The following is a 19,000-nucleotide window of genomic DNA, read 5'->3' as shown; positions in this document are numbered from 1 at the left end:
AGTGAACTAATTACAGTAGGAGGACCATTGGGAGGAGATGACTGTGAAGTGGCCTATCATGAGCTACATAACCGCATTTTAGGTGCACTTGATAAAACGGCCCCCATGCGTAATGAGAGAAGCACGAAGAATGTGAGGAAAACTACCCCTTGGTATACTCCGGAACTCCAACTTGTGAAATCTGCCTGTAAGAAGCTGGAACGAGAGTGGCGAGTCAGCTTCTGTCCGGGGATTAAAACAGACTATAAGAAAATGCAAAAAGAGTATTATAAGGCTATAAGGGTCTCCAAAGCCACACACTATAAGAATCGCATTGCTGAGGCGGAAAACTCCTCGAAAGAACTTTTTAAAATCTTCAAAGAGATATCTGTAATCTCGAACAACAGTGTGCCCTCCGCTGACTCAGTGGAAACCTGCAACAACATTGCTCAATACTTTGCAGGTAAAATTACGGACATCTATGCCAATTTTACGGGTAATCTGACTGGTGGCCCTGATTTCGGCAGTAGTAGGGAGGTGGGTCTATTAGATTCAGAACTGCCCAGTTTTCAGGTCCCTGCTGCGGAAACACTAGTCACTGTATGCAAGAAGGTTAAATCAGGCTCCCCCCGTGATCCGGCCCCCCCCAAAATACTCAATGCCAGTCTGGATGTGCTAGAGCCTCTGTTCAGACATGTTATCCAACTGTCTTTCTCTTCGGCCGCCCTTCCAGGAGACTGGAAGAAAGCCATAGTTTTGCCGATAAAAAAGAAAGCAAATGTAAGCCAGGATATACTGGAAAATCTCCGTCCAATCTCCCTTTTACCTTACTTGGCGAAAGTGACGGAAAAACTGGTAAACACTCAGCTCATGGAGTACTTAGAGTCAAACAATATGTTTCACAGCTCTCAGTCCGGCTTTCGAAAGAACTATTCCACTGAGACTGCCCTGCTGAGAGCAACCGAAACTCTACGGATCGGAGCTGATGAGGGCAACACTATGGCACTCATTATGCTAGACCTCAGCGCTGCTTTTGACACTGTGGCACATTCCACCCTGCTACGGTGTCTGAGCAGCGCTGGGGTTACCAAGGCAGCATTGGGATGGCTCAAGGACTTTCTTTCGGACCGCAGGTTCCAGGTTCAGAGAGGTATGTTCCTTTCCAACAGCGTTGCCTTAGAACAGGGGGTGCCTCAGGGCTCGGCCCTGAGTCCCACCCTGTTCAACCTGTATATGGCTCCATTGGCAGCTGTTGTTCAGTCATACGGCATAGATCTAGTATCTTATGCCGATGACACGCAGCTGCTCATCTCCCTGTCACAATCACCCAAGTTAGCAGCGGCCAATTTTAAAACCTGCATGCAGGAGCTCGCTGGCTGGATGGATCAACACTGCCTGAAGCTCAATGGGGCTAAAACGGAGGTGTTAGTGATAGGGGGAGATGGGGCGAGCTGGACTCAGGAATGGTGGCCACCTTGCCTTGGCTCTCTGCCCATCCCGTGCAGTGAGGCTAAGAACTTGGGGGTCTGGGTTGACCCTAAACTCTCTTTTGAGAGTCATGTTGACAAACTGGTGGGGAAATGCTTTGGGGTTATGAAGACCCTAAACCGTACTCTGGACCTACTGCCACTTGAGGCCAGACGTACTATGACCCAAGCGTTGGTCACTTCTCGTGTTGACTACGCGAATGTGCTGCTATTAGGAACTACAGAGAAGAACCTGAGAAGACTGCAAGTGCTGCAAAATACGGCGGCCCGTTTAGTCCTCAGACTCCCCAAAAGAACAGCATCCAAGCCTACTTTGGCTGCCCTTCACTGGCTTCCTATAAAGAAAAGAATCCTCTTTAAAGCCCTACTCTTTTGTTATAGGATAACTTCTGCAAAAGCTCCAGAGTATTTGAAGGACTTGGCCATCCCCTATCTGCCCCAAAGAGCACTTCGCTCTATGGGTATGGGTCTCCTTACAGTTCCTCGTGTAAGAAGGGCCAGGATGGGAGGCCGCTCTTTTCGGGTGTTGGCAGCCACCCAATGGAACAGCCTGCCAGCTGTGATCAGACTAGCCAAAACGGAAATTATGTTCCGGAAACTTTTAAAAACACATTTGTTTGCCCTCTAGGGATGGTTGTTTCTGCCCTCTTGACTCTCGCTCCACAGCGCGGGGATACGCCGGGATGGCGTCACCAGGCGCTTTATAAACCCCTTTATATTATAAAAGGTATCTCTCTACTACAGGATTGTGGTAAGGTAAGTGTATTAGGCATCCATCACCAATCCGTTCTGCATAAAGGTCGACATGTTTCTGCCGGATTGCGTGTCTCTCCTGGCTTTCATCAGGACTGTTGGATCCCTGTGCTAACTCCCTTTCTTGTCTTATACAAATTGTATGTCTGATTACTCCACCTTTTACTTGTAAGTTTGGTAGGTCCTGTAACCACACTCCTTATAGGACTGAGTTCCACTTAGGGTACCGTTAGAAAAGGCACGAGGCAGGAAGGTGACCCCCTCTAGTCACACCTTCGTCAAGGTTGGTGCGCCTTGGGAATATTGTTATTCCTGGTGCCGGTGCACTTTGATACCCTTTGCACTTAACTTTTTCTTTAGAAAATTAACTCTGATGTCCTTTCTTCTTTACGTGTGATGAGGTTTATCCAGAGGAGGTCAAAGTAAGGTCATTACCTCCTCCCTCTTTTTCTTGTGTGAAACTCTTATTTTTCACTATCATTCTTGGAACCAGAGCAAGGGAGAGAAAGAATGAAGAAGATATGATAAGGTAAGATAAGATAAGATAAAACCCTCAGAGAGCAAGCAGATATGACTAAACATTGGTAACTCCAGTAGGTCTGGTGTTGTCCATCAGACTTTTGGCTTTATCGAATATTGGTTGTCTTGTGCCATGGTTTTTGCAAACATTATAGTTGGGATGTGTTGGACTTGGCCCTTTTTGCAGGGTCACCCCTGAAATTTTTGCCATCCTCCTGTATTTTGTCTGACCTGTTTTTTGTTGGTTTTATGACTCTGGGCACTTTACCACTGCTGATCAGTGCTAAAGTGCATATGCTCTCCCTATTGTAAATTGATGTATGGATTAGTGATTCCATGATTGGCTTGTTTGGTTTACTTGTCAGACCCTAGTACAGTGCACTGAGGGTGTACAGACATAATATCGACTCCAAAATATCGTTTGGACAGAATATCGAGTTTTAAATATCGTTTGGAGAAAATATCGACTAGACAGAATATCGACAGCCAAAATATCGTTTTTAAGGTAAGTGAAGTAATATCGACTGTAAATAATATAGACAGTGAAAATATCCAAGTATATAATCTAGATAGTAAAAAATATAGTTTTTTAAATAATATTTAATTATTTATAGTGTTTTATGTTATAATATGTGTGAAAAGTGTCATTTTATTTTATAATTATTTTTAATTAATGATTTTTTTTAATTATTGTGTAATTTTATTCTGTAGCGGGTTGTGGGTTTATAGGGGAATAGGGTGGGAAGTAATTTAATTATAATTAATTAAATATGTAAATTTATTAATTGGTAGTAATAATTAATGAATTGGTAATTAAATAATATATGTTAATTATTTAAAATTTAATTGGTAATTAATTTAATTTAATTGATTAATTGCTAATTATGTAAATTAAAATAATGTATTTTCTGTAGCGGGTTGTGGGTTTATAGGGGAATAGGGTGGGAAGTAATTTAATTATAATTGATTAAATATGTAAATTTAATAATTGGTAGTAATATTTAATTAATTGTTAATTAAAAAATATTTGTTAATTAATTAAAATGTAATTGGTAATTAATTTAATTGAATTGATTAATTGCTAATTATGTTAAATTAAAGGGGTATATTTAGGGTTCAGGGTCAGTTTTTAGTTTTTGGGTAAAGGGGTATTTTTAGGGTTCAGGGTCAGTTTTGGGGTTTTGGGTAAAGGGGTATTTTTAGGGTTCAGGGTCAGTTTTTAGTTTTTGGGTAAAGGGGTATTTTTAGGGTTCAGGGTCAGTTTTTAGTTTTTGGGTAAAGGGGTATTTTTAGGGTTCAGGGTCAGTTTTTAGTTTTTGGGTAAAGGGGTATTTTTAGGGTTCAGTGTCAGTTTTCAGTTTTTGGGTAAAGGGGTATTTTTAGGGTTCAGGGTCAGTTTTTAGTTTTTGGGTAAAGGGGTATTTTTAGGGTTCAGGGTCAGTTTTTAGTTTTTGGGTAAAGGGGTATTTTTAGGGTTCAGGGTCAGTTTTTAGTTTTTGGGTAAAGGGGTATTTTTAGGGTTCAGGGTCAGTTTTCAGTTTTTGGGTAAAGGGGTATTTTTAGGGTTCAGGGTCAGTTTTTAGTTTTTGGGTAAAGGGGTATTTTTAGGGTTCAGGGTCAGTTTTCAGTTTTTGGGTAAAGGGGTATTTTCAGGGTTCAGGGTGAGTTTTTAGTTTTTGGGTAAAGGGGTATTTTTAGGGTTCAGGGTCAGTTTTTAGTTTTTCGGTAAAGGGGTATTTTTAGGGTTCAGGGTCAGTTTTTGGTTTTTGGGTAAAGGGGTATTTTTAGGGTTCAGGGTCAGTTTTGGGTTTTTGGGGTACATATACAATATTGCCTATTATTTAATTACATTTTGTTACTATATATATATATATATGTTTTAAGAAATATGATTAAAAAAATATTATTTTTTTACTTTCATTAATTATTTAATTATTAAAAGTTATTTTAAGTATTGTTAATTATATTTTAGTAATTCATTTTTTATATTAATGTAATTAAACATTGTTTTTAGTAAAGTCGATATTTTTTACAATGATATTTTTGTAAACGATATTTTGTACTCGATATTTTTGTACTTACCTGTTTGTACATACAAACTCGATATTTTGGTTGTAGATATTTTTTCCTCGATATTTTGGGTAGTCGATATTTTGGTAGTCGATATTATTTCAGTGATCCTGCACTGAGTGTGCCCAGGGCTTGTAAATCCAAGTGCTGCTGGTGGGCTTGCATCACTGGTTGTGCCACCCACAGAAGCAGCCTTGTAAAATGTGTCTAAGGCCTGCCTTTGCAGAGCCTGTGTGCAGTCTGGTACTGCCATGCTGACTGTTATGTTATGTTATGTTATATGTGCTTGTATAGCGCTCGGCTGCCCCAGCGAAGGGGCGTCCCGGGGGACTGGGCAAGTGCACCCACTTGCCAGTCCCTAAACCTCCCCTTTTCTTCATATAAGACACCCCTATGTTAGGCCCAAGGGCAGGGTGCATTATAAGTATAAGGTAGGACATGCCCTGGTGTGTGTGACATGTCCTAATAGTGAATTACAGCCATTTTCGATTTTCACTATTGCAAGGCTACCTGTTCTCCATAGGCCAGAATGGTCAGTTAGATTATTACATCTTACAATCCTAACTGATTCAGGGAATATGGTTGAAATTCGAGTTTAGTATGCCTGATCTCAGAATGATAAAATACATCTTTTAGTGAAGTTGATTTTAGCATTCTGTGTTTGAAAATACCACTTTTAGAAAGTAGGTGTTTTCTTGTCTACCTATCCAAGCCTGCCTCTGCTAGGTTGTGTATTCCTTGTCTGGAGTTTGAGTGACAGGGCTGGGGGATTCCAGGAGACAGGATGAGTCAGCCCAGTGGTAAATATAGAGATCTGCATCTAGATGGGTGGGAGGAGTTGCACCTGGGACCTAAATAGGGCTGTGCCTGCCTTCCACAATGCCGGCTCCACCCACTGTGGTGCGTCTGATGTCTCTACCCTGCACTGTGAAAGGAGAGAAGGAGTACTGTCAACAGAGTGTTCCAGGGCTGTGCCTTCCCTCTGCAATGCTGGCTCCACCTCCTTTGGGGCGTTTGATGTTCCCGCCCTGCATTGTGAAAGGAAAGAAGGAATCATGTCCACAGAGTGCTCGGGCTGTGCCTTTCCTCCACAATGCTGGCTCCACCTCCTGTTGGGCGTCTGATCTATTGGCCCTGCACTGAGAAAGGAAAGAAGGAGTCATGTAAACAGAATGCTCCAGAACTGGTTTGGACTAGGCAAAGGCCCCTCTGCCCTCAGAGGACAAAGGATTTTGGGGTATAAATATTGGGACCCTGATCCCAAGAAATGAGATCACTTTTGGACAAACAAGAAGAAACCTTTACTGAGGAGAGGAACCTGAAGAAACTGAGGAGAGACTATCCCTAAGCTGAAGTGCTGCTTGGGGGATTGGCCTGCAGTGGTTGTGTGACTGCCAAAGGAAGGAGAAAGGAACTTTGTGTACTTTATTTAACTTGCAAGGATCTCCAAGGGCTGGAGAGAAGAGCGTGCCTCCTGCTGAAGTCTAAGGGACAACAGACTTCAACCCCCAGCTCCCAAAGAGTTCTTTGGAAGTGCCTGCTGCTGTTTTGGGCCTTCTGAGGGACTGCGTGTCGCAAGGAGCTGGAAGCGCAACTCAAGAGGAAGAAGCGTGTTGCCATCGCAACATCTCTGAACAAGGGTGTCGGCGATGTAGCTAACGCATTGCACCACATCGAAGAAGAAGCGTGTCGCCCTCGCAGCCGCTACCGTCGCATCTTTGAACAAGGTTGTCACCGCAATAGCTGACGCATTGCACCGCATCGAGAGAAGCGCCTCGCACCGAAGAAGAAGCGTGTCACCATCGCAGCGGCTGCCGTCGCATTTCTGAACAAGGATGTCGCCGCTGTAGCTGACGCATTGCACCACATCAAGAAAAGCGCCTCGCACCCACAGAGAAGCTTGCTGCCGTCGGAGCTGCTGTCGTCGCATCTCTGAACAAGGGTGTCGCCGTTGCAGTTGTCGCATTGAGTGGAAGCGTTTTACATCGAGGGAGAAGAGTGTCGGCGCAAAAGCCGCTGTTATCGCATTTCCGAACAAGGGTGTCACCGCTGTAGCTGACGCATTGAGCCGAGACTTCTCGCAACACCGGAGAAGCGTGCTACATCTGGAAGATCTTCACGTCTTTATTTCTTTGCACTGGAACTTTGACGCATTTCCATCGCTGCAACACTTTTGTTGTGGAAGCGTCACGCATCATAACGTACATTGACTTAAAGTGTCGCATTTTAAGGATTGAACAGAACAAAGCTAAAACTACCTTTTTAAGTACAGTATTGTGTATTTTTGTCGTTTGTGGTTTTGTGTTTAGCCTATATAAAGAATACTTATTTTTTATATAAAACCTGTGTTGAGTCCATCTGTAGTGTTGTCGCTAGATTACTGTATGTGGTCACAAATGCTTTACACACTGCCTCTTAGATAAGCCTGGCTGCTCGTGCCAAGCTACCAAGGGGGTGAGCAGGGGTTATTTTAGGAGTGTACCCCCTTACCCTGACTAGAGGCAAGGGTCCCTATTTGTCACACGTACCTACCTGTGCCAACTAGAAACCCCCAAATCTAACAGGATGGTTGCTGCACCCATGTCAATCTGAAACAAAAATTGTCTACTAGCAAAAATATTTTTGGGGTTCTTAGTAATCCTTGAAACTTGAAGAAACTGTTGTGTGTGTGGATACGCTCCGTGTGAAAGGGTAGAATGCTGTCACTCACAATGAAGTAAGCCAAAGGCTGAAGCAGTCTGACCCACTGGCCACCTCTGTATGTTGCAGTGGGAGGAAGAAAAGTGCAAAATAACACAACAACAGACGAATGGATGACAAGGATTGGCTGGAAGCCTCTGTAGGTAGGTATACTACATTTAATAAAATCAAAAGGTCTTGGATAACACCAGATCTAAAAAAGAGCCTGCGAGAGCAAGATAGAGGATAGGGAGTGAATGTGGTGGAATAAAAAAACTCAGACTATGCAACCATGGCGCTATTCACTAAGGGCCTGATTTATATCTTGGCGGTAAGGATACTCGATCAAGACAGAGAATCCTTACTGCCAAGATAATGGTCTGTCCGCCCGATTTAAATGTGGGTGGGCCATTGTTGTAACCACTGTGGAGACTACTCAGTCTCTGCCATGGTTACTCCCCTCCAACGGCCCGATGGAGTAAAGTGCGTTAGAGTTTGAATTCTATGTCCATCGACCTAAATTAGATGAGCAGACATACAGGTCAGTTTTTACTGCCCATCATCGCAAGGAAAACCCAGGGCAGTTAAAGGCAGTTAAAACTGTCTAATGTTCCCCTCGCCATAGGAGATAACACTAATGGCACATGGGACATTTTTAAAAAAATGTTAATTAAAAAATCCTGCTCCAGAATATTCTGACGGATGAATCTCTTGTGTTGAAGTAGCTGTGGGTCAACCTTATCAAAGCATTGACAGGATCTGCCATCACAGCAGTTCCTGCCAATGCCTAAGAAATGACCACCTGCTTGGAGATCATATCTAAAATTGGCAGGCGAGTACTCCGACAGGGCGAGGGAGTAATTTACTCCATCGCGCTAGCAGTGTAATAACCTGTCCGCCAAATTATAATTCAGAGCCTAAGTAAATGTTTGGGCCCATGTATTTTTTTTTTTAATTAAGGACCGTCAGGGCAGAGTGGTCAAGACACATTGAGTGGTTAGAGGGAGGCTGGATCACCGTCCACTACTTAGCTCCTCTATGGTTCACTCAGCTACTGGGGTTTCTCCGAAAAGCAAGGTATTTTTGGGTGGCAAGAGTGAACTAAATCAGCTGGAAACCTTCAGCTGGGAATAAACTACCAAGGGGCATATGTATCAAGCCCTTTTCTCATTCGCAAACGGGCCAATTCTCAGGATCGGCCCGTTTGCGAAAGAGGAAAGGCCTTTTGGGATGTATCATCCCAAAAGGGCATCGCAAATTAGAGAATTGCAAAATTTGCGATTCTCTATTTTGCAATTGCATTTAAGGAATCGCAAATTGCGATTCCTTAAATACGATGTAGAAAGCACCTAAGTTGCGCAAATTCTTTGAAAAAAACACTTTTTTGCATTTTTCAATGTGCCATGTGGGACGGGAAACATCCTTTACAACGCAACTTTTACCACGCAATGCTTTTACATCGCAACTTTTACAGCGCAAACCATTACAACGCATTGCGCTGGGGGGCGCTCTAGGATAGGGAATAGATTTAATTTACTATCCAACACCTTCCCTACTATCCACGGGGCCTGGAGTTGGAATAGTAAATTAAACTATTCACTATCTAGCACCCCTCAACACTATGCATTGTAATGTCATACATCCATGTGGCACACATACATGCCCTTAGGGCATGTATGTGCGCCACATGTCCACACATGCTCATTTCAGGGCTGCATCAGGGTGTCTTATGACAACCTTGCACCCTTGAAATTGCATTCTCAATTTGCGATTCTCTAATTGCTAATCGCAAACTGAGAATGTCTTCCCATTCAATCCTATGTGCCTCCTAGCCCATAGGAATGAATGGCAAGGTATTCCTTATTTGCGAATCTCAATTTGCGATTCGCAAATAGGGAATATGTAGGATTCACTACATTTTTAGCAAATCCTACATACATCGCAATTTGCGATTCTCTAATTGTGATTCTCTAAAAATAGCAATTTGAAAATCGCAAAACGGTTTCTTCATACATATGCCCCCAAGTGCTTAATTTGAGCCAGTGGTTTCCGTTGCTCAGCACCGGCATTTAACTGTCAACACTGGCACTTATGAAAGTCTACCACAAAGTGGCACTGCTCATCAAACTTAGATGAGCACAACAACGGTTGTTTATTAATACAAGATACATTAAAAATTACAAATACCTGCCTCCCCAGCCATTCCTATAGCTTTGGGGACCTGGAATAGTCTGAACTGTCGCACTTGCAGGAGAGAGAGATGGGTAGTAGTTGTTTTGGTACTGCCATTGGCAGCGAGGACATGGCAATGGGTGGTGCAAGCTTCAGTGGCCTCCTGGTCAGGGCCTTGGCACTTATTATTTTACAAATTAAGCACTGCCCGAGTCTCATGGAGCTGCACACGGTGAGGTCCTCCGAGCCTGCAGGGAGCTTCATAGGCTGGAGTGCAGGGTCCTCCTCAGCAGCTGGTACTTTTCTTGGCAGGCAGGGTTCATATCAGAGGGCTTTAATTAATTATTGTGGCATGCCAGTGGAATGGGCTGGGTGAGCTGCGAAGAATGGCTGGCACTTTTGTTTGACGGACAGTACAAGATAGGACGCGTCAAAATATGAGGCAAGGCAGTGTGCGTCATAACTGAGGCACAGGGTAAGATTTGAGACACAGAGGTGGGAACATGTTTGAGGAATTAGGCGCATGAGATGCAAGTGAGGCAATGTGTGACGATTAACTGAGGTACATTATGAAATAAATGAGGTGATTGCATCTCTGAGGCAGGATTGAGGATGAGTGTATGACTGGAGCAAAAAGTGAAAAATTAGAACATACCAAAATGAGGTATAAGTGAGGTAGGGACAAAGTGTACCCGTGCGTCATGTGACCAAGCACAGTGTGAGGTATGACTGAGGCTCAGTTGCAGTGCCTGGCATCGGTGAGGCCTAAAGCAAAGGGAGTCCAGAAAGAATGGAAGGCATAGTGGTTTATCGTAGTGCATCCACACGATGGCGCTGCTTATCAGGGAATCGGAGGGACTCCCCGGGGGTTTGGAATGTATCAGGTATTCTGAGTTTTTGGGGAATAACTTGCAGATTTAGATTCTTACCAAACCGTGTTCAGCATGTCACAATAAATACCTTACACGGTTCCCCTTTTAAATTCCATCAGGTTTGACCTGAAATGTATCCATTTAACTGGAGCCTCAGGGGGAACAGAGGGTACAGGCCGCCCCCCACTCAATCTGTAATAAACAAAATATGGCCTGTCCCTCCAGACACTGTTACTCCTTTTATTTTGCACACAAGGAATGTAGCGGTGCAAAAAACTTTTACTACCGCATATCCAATGTTTTTTGGCTATTCATAACCGTGCAAGTGTCAAATGTTGTCAAGGTACACAAAAATACTGTAAAATTGTCACAATACCATCACCAACCACAAATTTTGGGGAAAAAACCCTGAAATGTAACAAAATGTGAGTACTTATGGCACACAGCATTACTTACCGTGTGTGGTAAATTCCACACAACTCAGAATCCCAACTATTGCACAAATAGGTTTCCACAAGGGTTGGAAAACTCCAACACATTCGTAAACACGTCCTATGTGTTTGGGAATTCAGTTGTGGCCTTCTGGTGGGCTGATGGTGTCTTACTAGGGAAGGAGTACCAGCGGCAGCGGCCCCAAAATGAAAGTTGAGGGGGGAGGGGGGAGGAGACGGGGAATTTAGGGTAAAATAATAAAAATAATACTTTTTTTTTTAATTACCTGTCGCTGCCTCTGCCGCCTCTCCCAGCAGTCACTGGGAAAGCACAGGCTTCGCAGCCAATCCAGACGCTGCCCTTATGCTATGATAGCAGTACCATGATTGGTCTGGGCGGCCTGGTTTGCTGCTCAGACAGTGCCTGGGAACCTGTGGCTTTTCTCCAACCCAGATGTGCAACATGTGTGCCAGAGCAAACCAAAGAAAGATTGAATGATATTGTTTTATTATAATTTTATTTTTGTGTGACTGATTCTGACGAGTGAGGCGATGCTCCTTCGCCATTACTGAGGAGCCGCCCCTGAGAGGTACTGAGGCCTCATGCAGGGGTGCAGTTATCAATAGTGCAGCTTGTGTATTGGCACGAGGGAATATGGATTTGGGTGACGCGCTGCACTCCAGCTATAGCTGTTTTTACTACCAAGGGATGGAGGGACATTTTTTTGGCATGCATTAGGGCTCAATGCATCCTTACCATGCCACTGGCATTATATATTATACTTTAATTGCCACTCTCATCTGATGAGCCCGAAATAGAGTGAAATACATACACACCGGGAGCTGCATGGAAGCACAATGTCAAGGGACAGACTGGGAGCAGTTGAATATTTATGACAGCAGCTTGCATTGACAGAACATGCAGAGAATTGTGTTACCACGTGAATACGTGTACAAAGGTAACATTCTGTTTGTGAAGCACGAACGCACGATCAATTAACGAGATATGCGTCTGCGCTGTCAATTACTTATTGTTATTGTCACTCATTTTATCAACCTCAGTAGAATGAAAGGCTAGGTGAATGCACTGAGATGCAAAAGGTTGGTCAGAAGGTCAAACTGAGGGGGTTCATTAGGTCACTGAGCCACCGGATAGAATTGACCAAAATGCAATGGGACTTGATGAAGTGTCCCATGAAACCAAATTAGAGACGCAATTGGAAGCTAGCAGTGGAAATGAAAAACCTGGAACTACAAGGTCCATCATGCAGTTGAAAACCAGAACGGCCGTTAAGGCCAAGAGACACACCTGAAGATTATTAATGCTGGCCTGTTAGAGTGCAATCACATTTTGTCCTCAAAGTGTGCAGTAGGAGAGGGGTCGATGACGCGGGAGCTGAAGTAGTGAACGAGGTGTGACAGAGGAGGCGCCCAGCACAGTGACCCCAATATGTGGTACAGGAAGAGTGACTCATGGCTGAGGCCCGGTGACAGGTGTGACTGAGGTACAGGCAGAGTCAGTTATGACTGAGGCACAGTGACAGGTGTGACTGAGGTACAGGCAGAGTCAGTTATGACTGAGGCACAGTGACAGGTGTGACTGAGGTACAGGCAGAGTCAGTTATGACTGAGGCACAGTGACAGGTGTGACTGAGGTAAAGGCAGAGTGAGTTAGGGCTGAGGCACAGTGACAGGTGTGACGGAGGTACAGGCAGAGTGAGTTATTGCTGAGGCACAATGACAGGTGTGACTGAGGTACAGGCAGACTGAGTTATGGCTGAGGCGCAGTGACAGGTGTGACTGAGGTACAGGCACACTGAGTTATGGCTGAGGCACAGTGACAGGTGAATGAGGTACAGGCAGTGTGAGTCATTGCTGAGGCACAGTGACAGGTGTGACGGAGGTACAGGCAGAGTGAGTCATTGCTGAGGCACAGTGATAGGTGTGACTGAGGTACAGGCAGACTGAGTTATTGCTGAGGCACAATGACAGGTGTGACTGAGGTACAGGCAGACTGAGTTATGGCTGAGGCGCAGTGACAGGTGTGACGGAGGTACAGGCAGAGTGAGTTATTGCTGAGGCACAATGACAGGTGTGACTGAGGTACAGGCAGACTGAGTTATGGCTGAGGCGCAGTGACAGGTGTGACTGAGGTACAGGCACACTGAGTTATGGCTGAGGCACAGTGACAGGTGAATGAGGTACAGGCAGTGTGAGTCATTGCTGAGGCACAGTGACAGGTGTGACGGAGGTACAGGCAGAGTGAGTCATTGCTGAGGCACAGTGATAGGTGTGACTGAGGTACAGGCAGACTGAGTTATGGCTGAGGCGCAGTGACAGGTCTGACTGAGGTACAGGCAGAGTGAGTTATGGCTGTGGCGCAGTGAAAGGTGTGACTGAGGTACAGAGAGTGGGATTTATGACTGAAGCACAGTGACTGGTGTGATTGAGGTTACAGCAGTGTTACTTTGAGGCACAGTGACAGGTGTGACGGGTGTATAGGCAGAGTGAGTCATTGTTGAGGCGCAGTAACAGGTGTAACTGAGGTACAGGCAGTGTGAGTTATGTCTGAGGCACAGGGACAGGAGTGACTGAGGTACAGGAAGTGTAAGTTTGGACTGAGGTATGGTGACTGATGTGACTGAGATACAGGCAGAGTGAGTTAAGGCTGATGCACAGTGACAGGTGTGATTGAGGTACAGGCAGACTGAGTTATGGCTGAGGCACAATGACAGGTGAATGAGGTACAGGCAGTGAGAGCCATTGCTGAGGCACAGTGACAGGTGTGACGGAGGTACAGGCAGACTGAGTTATGGCTGAGGCACAGTGACAGGTGTGACGGAGGTACAGGCAGAGTGAGTTATGGCTGAGGCGCAGTGACAGGTATGACTGAGGTACAGGCAGAGTGAGTCATGGCTGAGGCACAGTGACAGACGTGACTGAGGTACAGGCAGTGTGAGTTATTGCTGAGGCACAGTGACAGGTGTGACGGAGGTACAGTCAGAGTGAGTTATGGCTGAGGCACAATGACAGGTGTGACTGAGGTACAGGCAGACTGAGTTATGGCTGAGGCAGTGACAGGTGTGACGGAGGTACAGGCAGAGTGAGTTATGGCTGAGGCGCAGTGAAAGGTGTGACTGAGGTAGAGAGAGTGGTATTTATGACTGAAGCACAGTGACTGGTGTGATTGAGGTTACAGCAGTGTTACTTCTGAGGCACAGTGACAGGTGTGACGGGTGTACAGGCAGAGTGAGTCATGGCTGAAGCACAGTGACAGGTGTGACTGAGGTACAGGCAGAGTGAGTTATGGCTGAGGCGCAGTGACAGGTGTGACTGAGGTACAGGCAGAGTGAGTTATGGCTGAGGCGCAGTGACAGGTGTGACTGAGGTACAGGCAGAGTGAGTTATGGCTGAGGCGCAGTGAAAGGTGTGACTGAGGTAAAGAGAGTGGGATTTATGACTGAAGCACAGTGACTGGTGTGATTGAGGTTACAGCAGTGTTACTTCTGAGGCACAGTGACAGGTGTGACGGGTGTACAGGCCTTGTGAGTCATTGTTGAGGCGCAGTGACAGGTGTAACTGAGGTACAGGTAGTGTGAGTTATGTCTGAGGCACAGGGACAGGAGTGACTGAGGTACAGGAAGTGTAAGTTTGGGCTGAGGCACAGTGACAGGTGTGGCTGAGGTACAGGCAGAGTGAGTTAGGGCTGAGGCACAGTGACAGGTGTGATTGAGGTACAGGCAGAGTGAGTTAGGGCTGAGGCACAGTGACAGGTGTGTGTAAGGTGCAGTGTGCAGTGTTCTCTCAGTGTGCAGTGTGCTCTCAGGACTAGGGCGTGGCTTCTATTGGAGCAGCAGGGGCAGTGTACCGGGGCCCAGAGTCCAGTGGGCTCCTCTGAACCCTAATAGTTGCTGTATTTAACCCCTTCCATGCTGGTGACGAACCCCAGCCGTCACGCTCTGCGGCGCTCGTGTGCTGATGACGGCTGTGGTTCGTCACGGCCCGCCCTGTTCTCTTGTTTAATGCACAGCGGCGGAAACGGCCCAGCATGGAAGGGGTTAACAGTTCAAACAGCAGCCAGGGGCCCATTTCCTTCCTTGAACTGGGGGCCATGACACACTAGCTAATCTGCTGGCTAGGCGACAAGCGACAAGATTGTGCACATCAAGTGGGGATTACACAAATACATTTTACACACATTTAGGCACCAAGGCCAGGAATGAAACCTGGGTGCGCGGGTCCCAAATCCAGCAGCTCCAGCCGCTAGGTCACATCTCCTACCTGCGGTCTTCTGTTGTTGAGAAAATCCCACCAGTGGATCCCCCTCCTCCTTGTTTAACACTTTCTCCAGAAATCAGAGCACTTTGCTTCTCCTAAAAAGATCCCTCAAGGCGAAAGGCAGAAGCTATTTTCAAGGGCCCATTGTACCAGGGCAACAGTAACTTATCCCAGCGGTCAGCTCACATTTTGGGCAGCATTATAGATCGAGTGAGGAGAAGGGCAGCGGGTAGGGGCGTTGGCCTGGGCACTGCTGCTGCCATGAGATGTCTCGTGCAAATTGTATGTCTCACCAGTGACAAAATGGCCACCTCCGAGTAACCCAGAGATGCTCATCACCCACAGTGCATTGGTCCAACCATAGGCAAGCCACGCCCTCGGTCACAAACCACTCTCTATACATTTTATTGGCCATGGAGCTCTGTCCTGTTGGCAGTATCTGGGGGACTGTGTCAAGTCAGGTTCTCCCAAGGACAGGTGTTATGGTAGGGGAGTTGGCTTTGGGAAGATGGCCGACGCCGCCATACAAGATGTCCTCGGACCTCGCAATGGGATTCCCAGAGTGCCTTGGGAAAGGTAAGGTTGTAGGATACAAGGCCATAATGCCTGGACACACTCCTCCATATTATACCCCGGGTCGGTATACACTCAAGTATCCCTCATTCTGTGTGGTCGGGTTGGCTTTGGGTCCCGGTGGGTATTGACAAAGGCAATAGGTGTATCAGGTATGCGTTTTTCAAAACTAAAAAAGATTAACTTAAAATATAGCTTGACATGTTCATTCGAGACAGCAAACGAAGCATGTAGACATTCAACCTAACACCAGTATACGTAAGCGTCCATGATAAATAAAGAAGTCCACACCTTCTGGCCATGGTACGAATTATTCCACAAGTCAACTCGAAAATACAAGAAGTCTTCAAGAACCGATGGACAATAATGGAACTCCACTGCCCCTCTTCCTTAAAGGAACCTATCTTGAAAACTTCCCTACACTTCAATGACAATGTTGTGTTGGCTGTCTAAATATTTTGTTTACTGTCTATAGTTAAGATAAATTTGCCAGTCTTCGGCAAGGTGGCTGGAGAAAGTATAAGGTGGAGTCACTGTGAAAATCTTGGTGCATAAAAGAGTATGCAGAGATAACCTGTAGCCAATGAACAGGTGCCCCATGAGGGATAGGAACAAAGACCACCAGAGTCCCTGGTCATCATTGTAAATCATTGCCTTCTGTTTTTTAAACAAAAACAAATACTTTCACTAAGCGTGAAGAATAATGCATACAAAACCACCTGGCTTAAATCTCACCACCCAACAGGGTCTGACTTTGCCCCCTCTTTCTGGTAAACCACATCCATAGAGGGCTCCAATTCTACCATCAATGGAAACTGTTGAACACTTTCCATCTAGACCTAAATGCATGGGCGCCATTTCACAATATCCTGTTCGAGCCCTCCTAAAAATGGCTGTTAAGCCAACTGTGGTGGATTCCATAAATGGCAACCAGGGTAGCAGTCATAGCGAAATAGAATAGTTTGAACCACTCTTCGTCAAATTAAGATTCCAGTGGCTTCTCTGACTATTGGAGGTCATCTTCAATGTACTGACAACGCTGCAGAAAACCTTATATGGACCATTCTCAACACCGCTCATCAGATGAACACAGTCTCACTAAACACAAAGAAGTTCACAGTGAGCGACAAATATTACTCCCACAGACCTTCCACTACTGAGCTCCACCTCCAAGGCCCATCCTTTGCACATATTGGGCTAGAGCAGAACATTAATGTGGCCATGAGAAGAGATGAAAGCCGCCACGACAACCCGTTGGGTACATAATGTGGGAGGAATTTGGTCTCAACAAGGGCAGTAGGAACTTAGGGTCCAGCTCAGGCTAGGAGATGCCGCTACACCCAAAAAACTGCACTTGTCACTTTTTATCACTATCTGCTCAAACCATGGGTCCCAGAAATCACCCCTATGGCCCAAAATATGATGTCTCACCAGAAGTCCTCCGCCGATCAAGCCCCCAAAATACAGCACTTCCGGTGTCATCTCTATCTCCGGGTTCTTGATGTGATCGACGCTCCAGCCCGGGAACAAGAGAAGAACATTGCAGACGATATTGACGAGTACCAGGGGGTACAGGGAGACCCCGATGAACTTGGAACATTTCCCCGTGCACATCTTGGGTGAGTTGGAAAAAAGACACCCCTCTTGAAATAAAACACACGGTGTGCAGAGCCGGGGAGTCACACCCAAGACAAGTGATGGGTCCAGGAGTCCTCGCGACCATATATAGTCCTCAGAGTGGGGAGGCGGGGCAAGCAGATAAAGACAACACGGAAAGACCAGGTGATGGCAGGAGGGAGGTGATGCAGGCTCTCTCCTGCAGATAAGATAGGCTCTCCCGCGTCACCGGGGTACAGGAGAAGTGAAGACAATAAACCCTTCTGTCTTCTGATCCCCAGCCCTCCCGCCTCCACTGTCGCCGCCACCTTCAGCACCAGAAAGAAGCTTGTGACACACAGACCCATCACCAACTCAACATCTTTCTGCAAATCACCCAAGGTGGTATGCCCAAACCGAGAAGGAGGACAGAAAGAAGACGCTTTTCCAACCTCAAGACAAGCCTCTCAACCCATTGACATCCTCCTGACTGTGAACCGTAATGTTTAATGTGTTTACGATGCAGTTAAGTAAGCAGTTAAAGGGAGCGGTAGGTTGTCTGTTTCGAAAACTTCCTGAGTTTGTCCTGGTTCATTGACCTCAACTGGGAACAACCTTTCACACATCGCCGTCCCATTGAGTCACATGGACAACTGCCAACACCCGCCGGTGGCTAACACGGCTCCTATGACGAGAAAGGGGCTCTACGTGGAATAAACCAAAGTATCCCTGCGCCTGGGGGAGGAAGCTAAGAGAATATGTTCATAATAGCTTCCTCCCCCACACACAGACACCAACCTCCTGTCCTACCTGCTGCTTTGCCTCTTATCTCACTGGGACTATTATAAATTAACCATAAAATGGCGACCTTTGATCACGGAAGAAGCAGTGCTCAAGGATGTGCGGGCCCCTCCACCCCTCCCTTCACGCAGCATCACAAACAGCAGATTTACCCAGAGAGCTTTGAAGGCATGGGCAAAGAGGGGCGCCAGCCTTTCAGCCCCCATAGAGCCAGCTCTGTTCTGCAGAGAGTCTTGTCCTGATGACCTTGAATAATTCTTACTCAGATTGCTTTAAATGCCGTTTTCCTTTTTTTTATTTTTAATGTGGGTGATGTGTGAGTGTCTATTACAGACATTTTGCAGAGAAAGGTTGTGTCTATGTTTCATGCAACACCCATTAAAAAAAGTTTCTTTTAGATCAAACCAGCACCTCACATATTAGAAATGGGAGGGCGTCACAGAGATTATTCGCAGTGATATTAGTGAGCAGGTGCCGTGTTACAATATGGAAAACACACATCACTATCCCTGAATATCATATGTAAACACATGTACAATTTGGAGGAGTGAGGCTGTGCACTGCCAGTGACTTTGCCAAAGAGGCCATGAAAGAGCTGAAATTGGATCATAAATTCAAAACTGTTACTAACAGGGGCCCGCAAAATTATGGTTGGCCCAGGGCCCCCAAAATCCTTAAAATGTCCCTGGATTAACCACCTTACTACCAGGCCAGGGACATAACAGAAAAAGGTGAACCCCATGAGCCCCCCAAAGATGTTGAAAGTTCCAGAAGTGCCCCCAAGAGTGCC

The 19,000-nt window shown here is 45.8% G+C and overlaps 1 protein-coding gene across 2 annotated transcripts in view; it reads right to left on the bottom strand.

Moving 5' to 3' along the window:
• The window catches only part of LOC144799299 (transmembrane 4 L6 family member 4-like), a 49,155-nt gene extending 30,947 nt beyond the window's left edge, over nt 1-18,208 (bottom strand). The window contains exon 1 of one of the 2 annotated variants that reach the window (XR_013603785.1): nt 17,245-17,507. Coding sequence is in view for 1 of the 2 variants with exons in the window: in XM_078670532.1 (XP_078526658.1) it covers nt 17,245-17,427 (183 nt within the window). In the remaining variant the exon portion in view is untranslated. Of the gene's footprint in view, nt 1-17,244 lie in introns of both variants that reach the window. The other variant, XM_078670532.1, reaches the window with a different exon arrangement.
• Between the last annotated feature and the right edge of the window lie 792 nt (nt 18,209-19,000).

The sequence above is a fragment of the Lissotriton helveticus genome, chromosome 12 (assembly GCF_964261635.1).
Source record: "Lissotriton helveticus chromosome 12, aLisHel1.1, whole genome shotgun sequence".
NCBI classification, from domain to species: Eukaryota; Metazoa; Chordata; class Amphibia; order Caudata; family Salamandridae; genus Lissotriton; species Lissotriton helveticus.
This window is presented reverse-complemented; position numbering and strand designations above follow the sequence as displayed.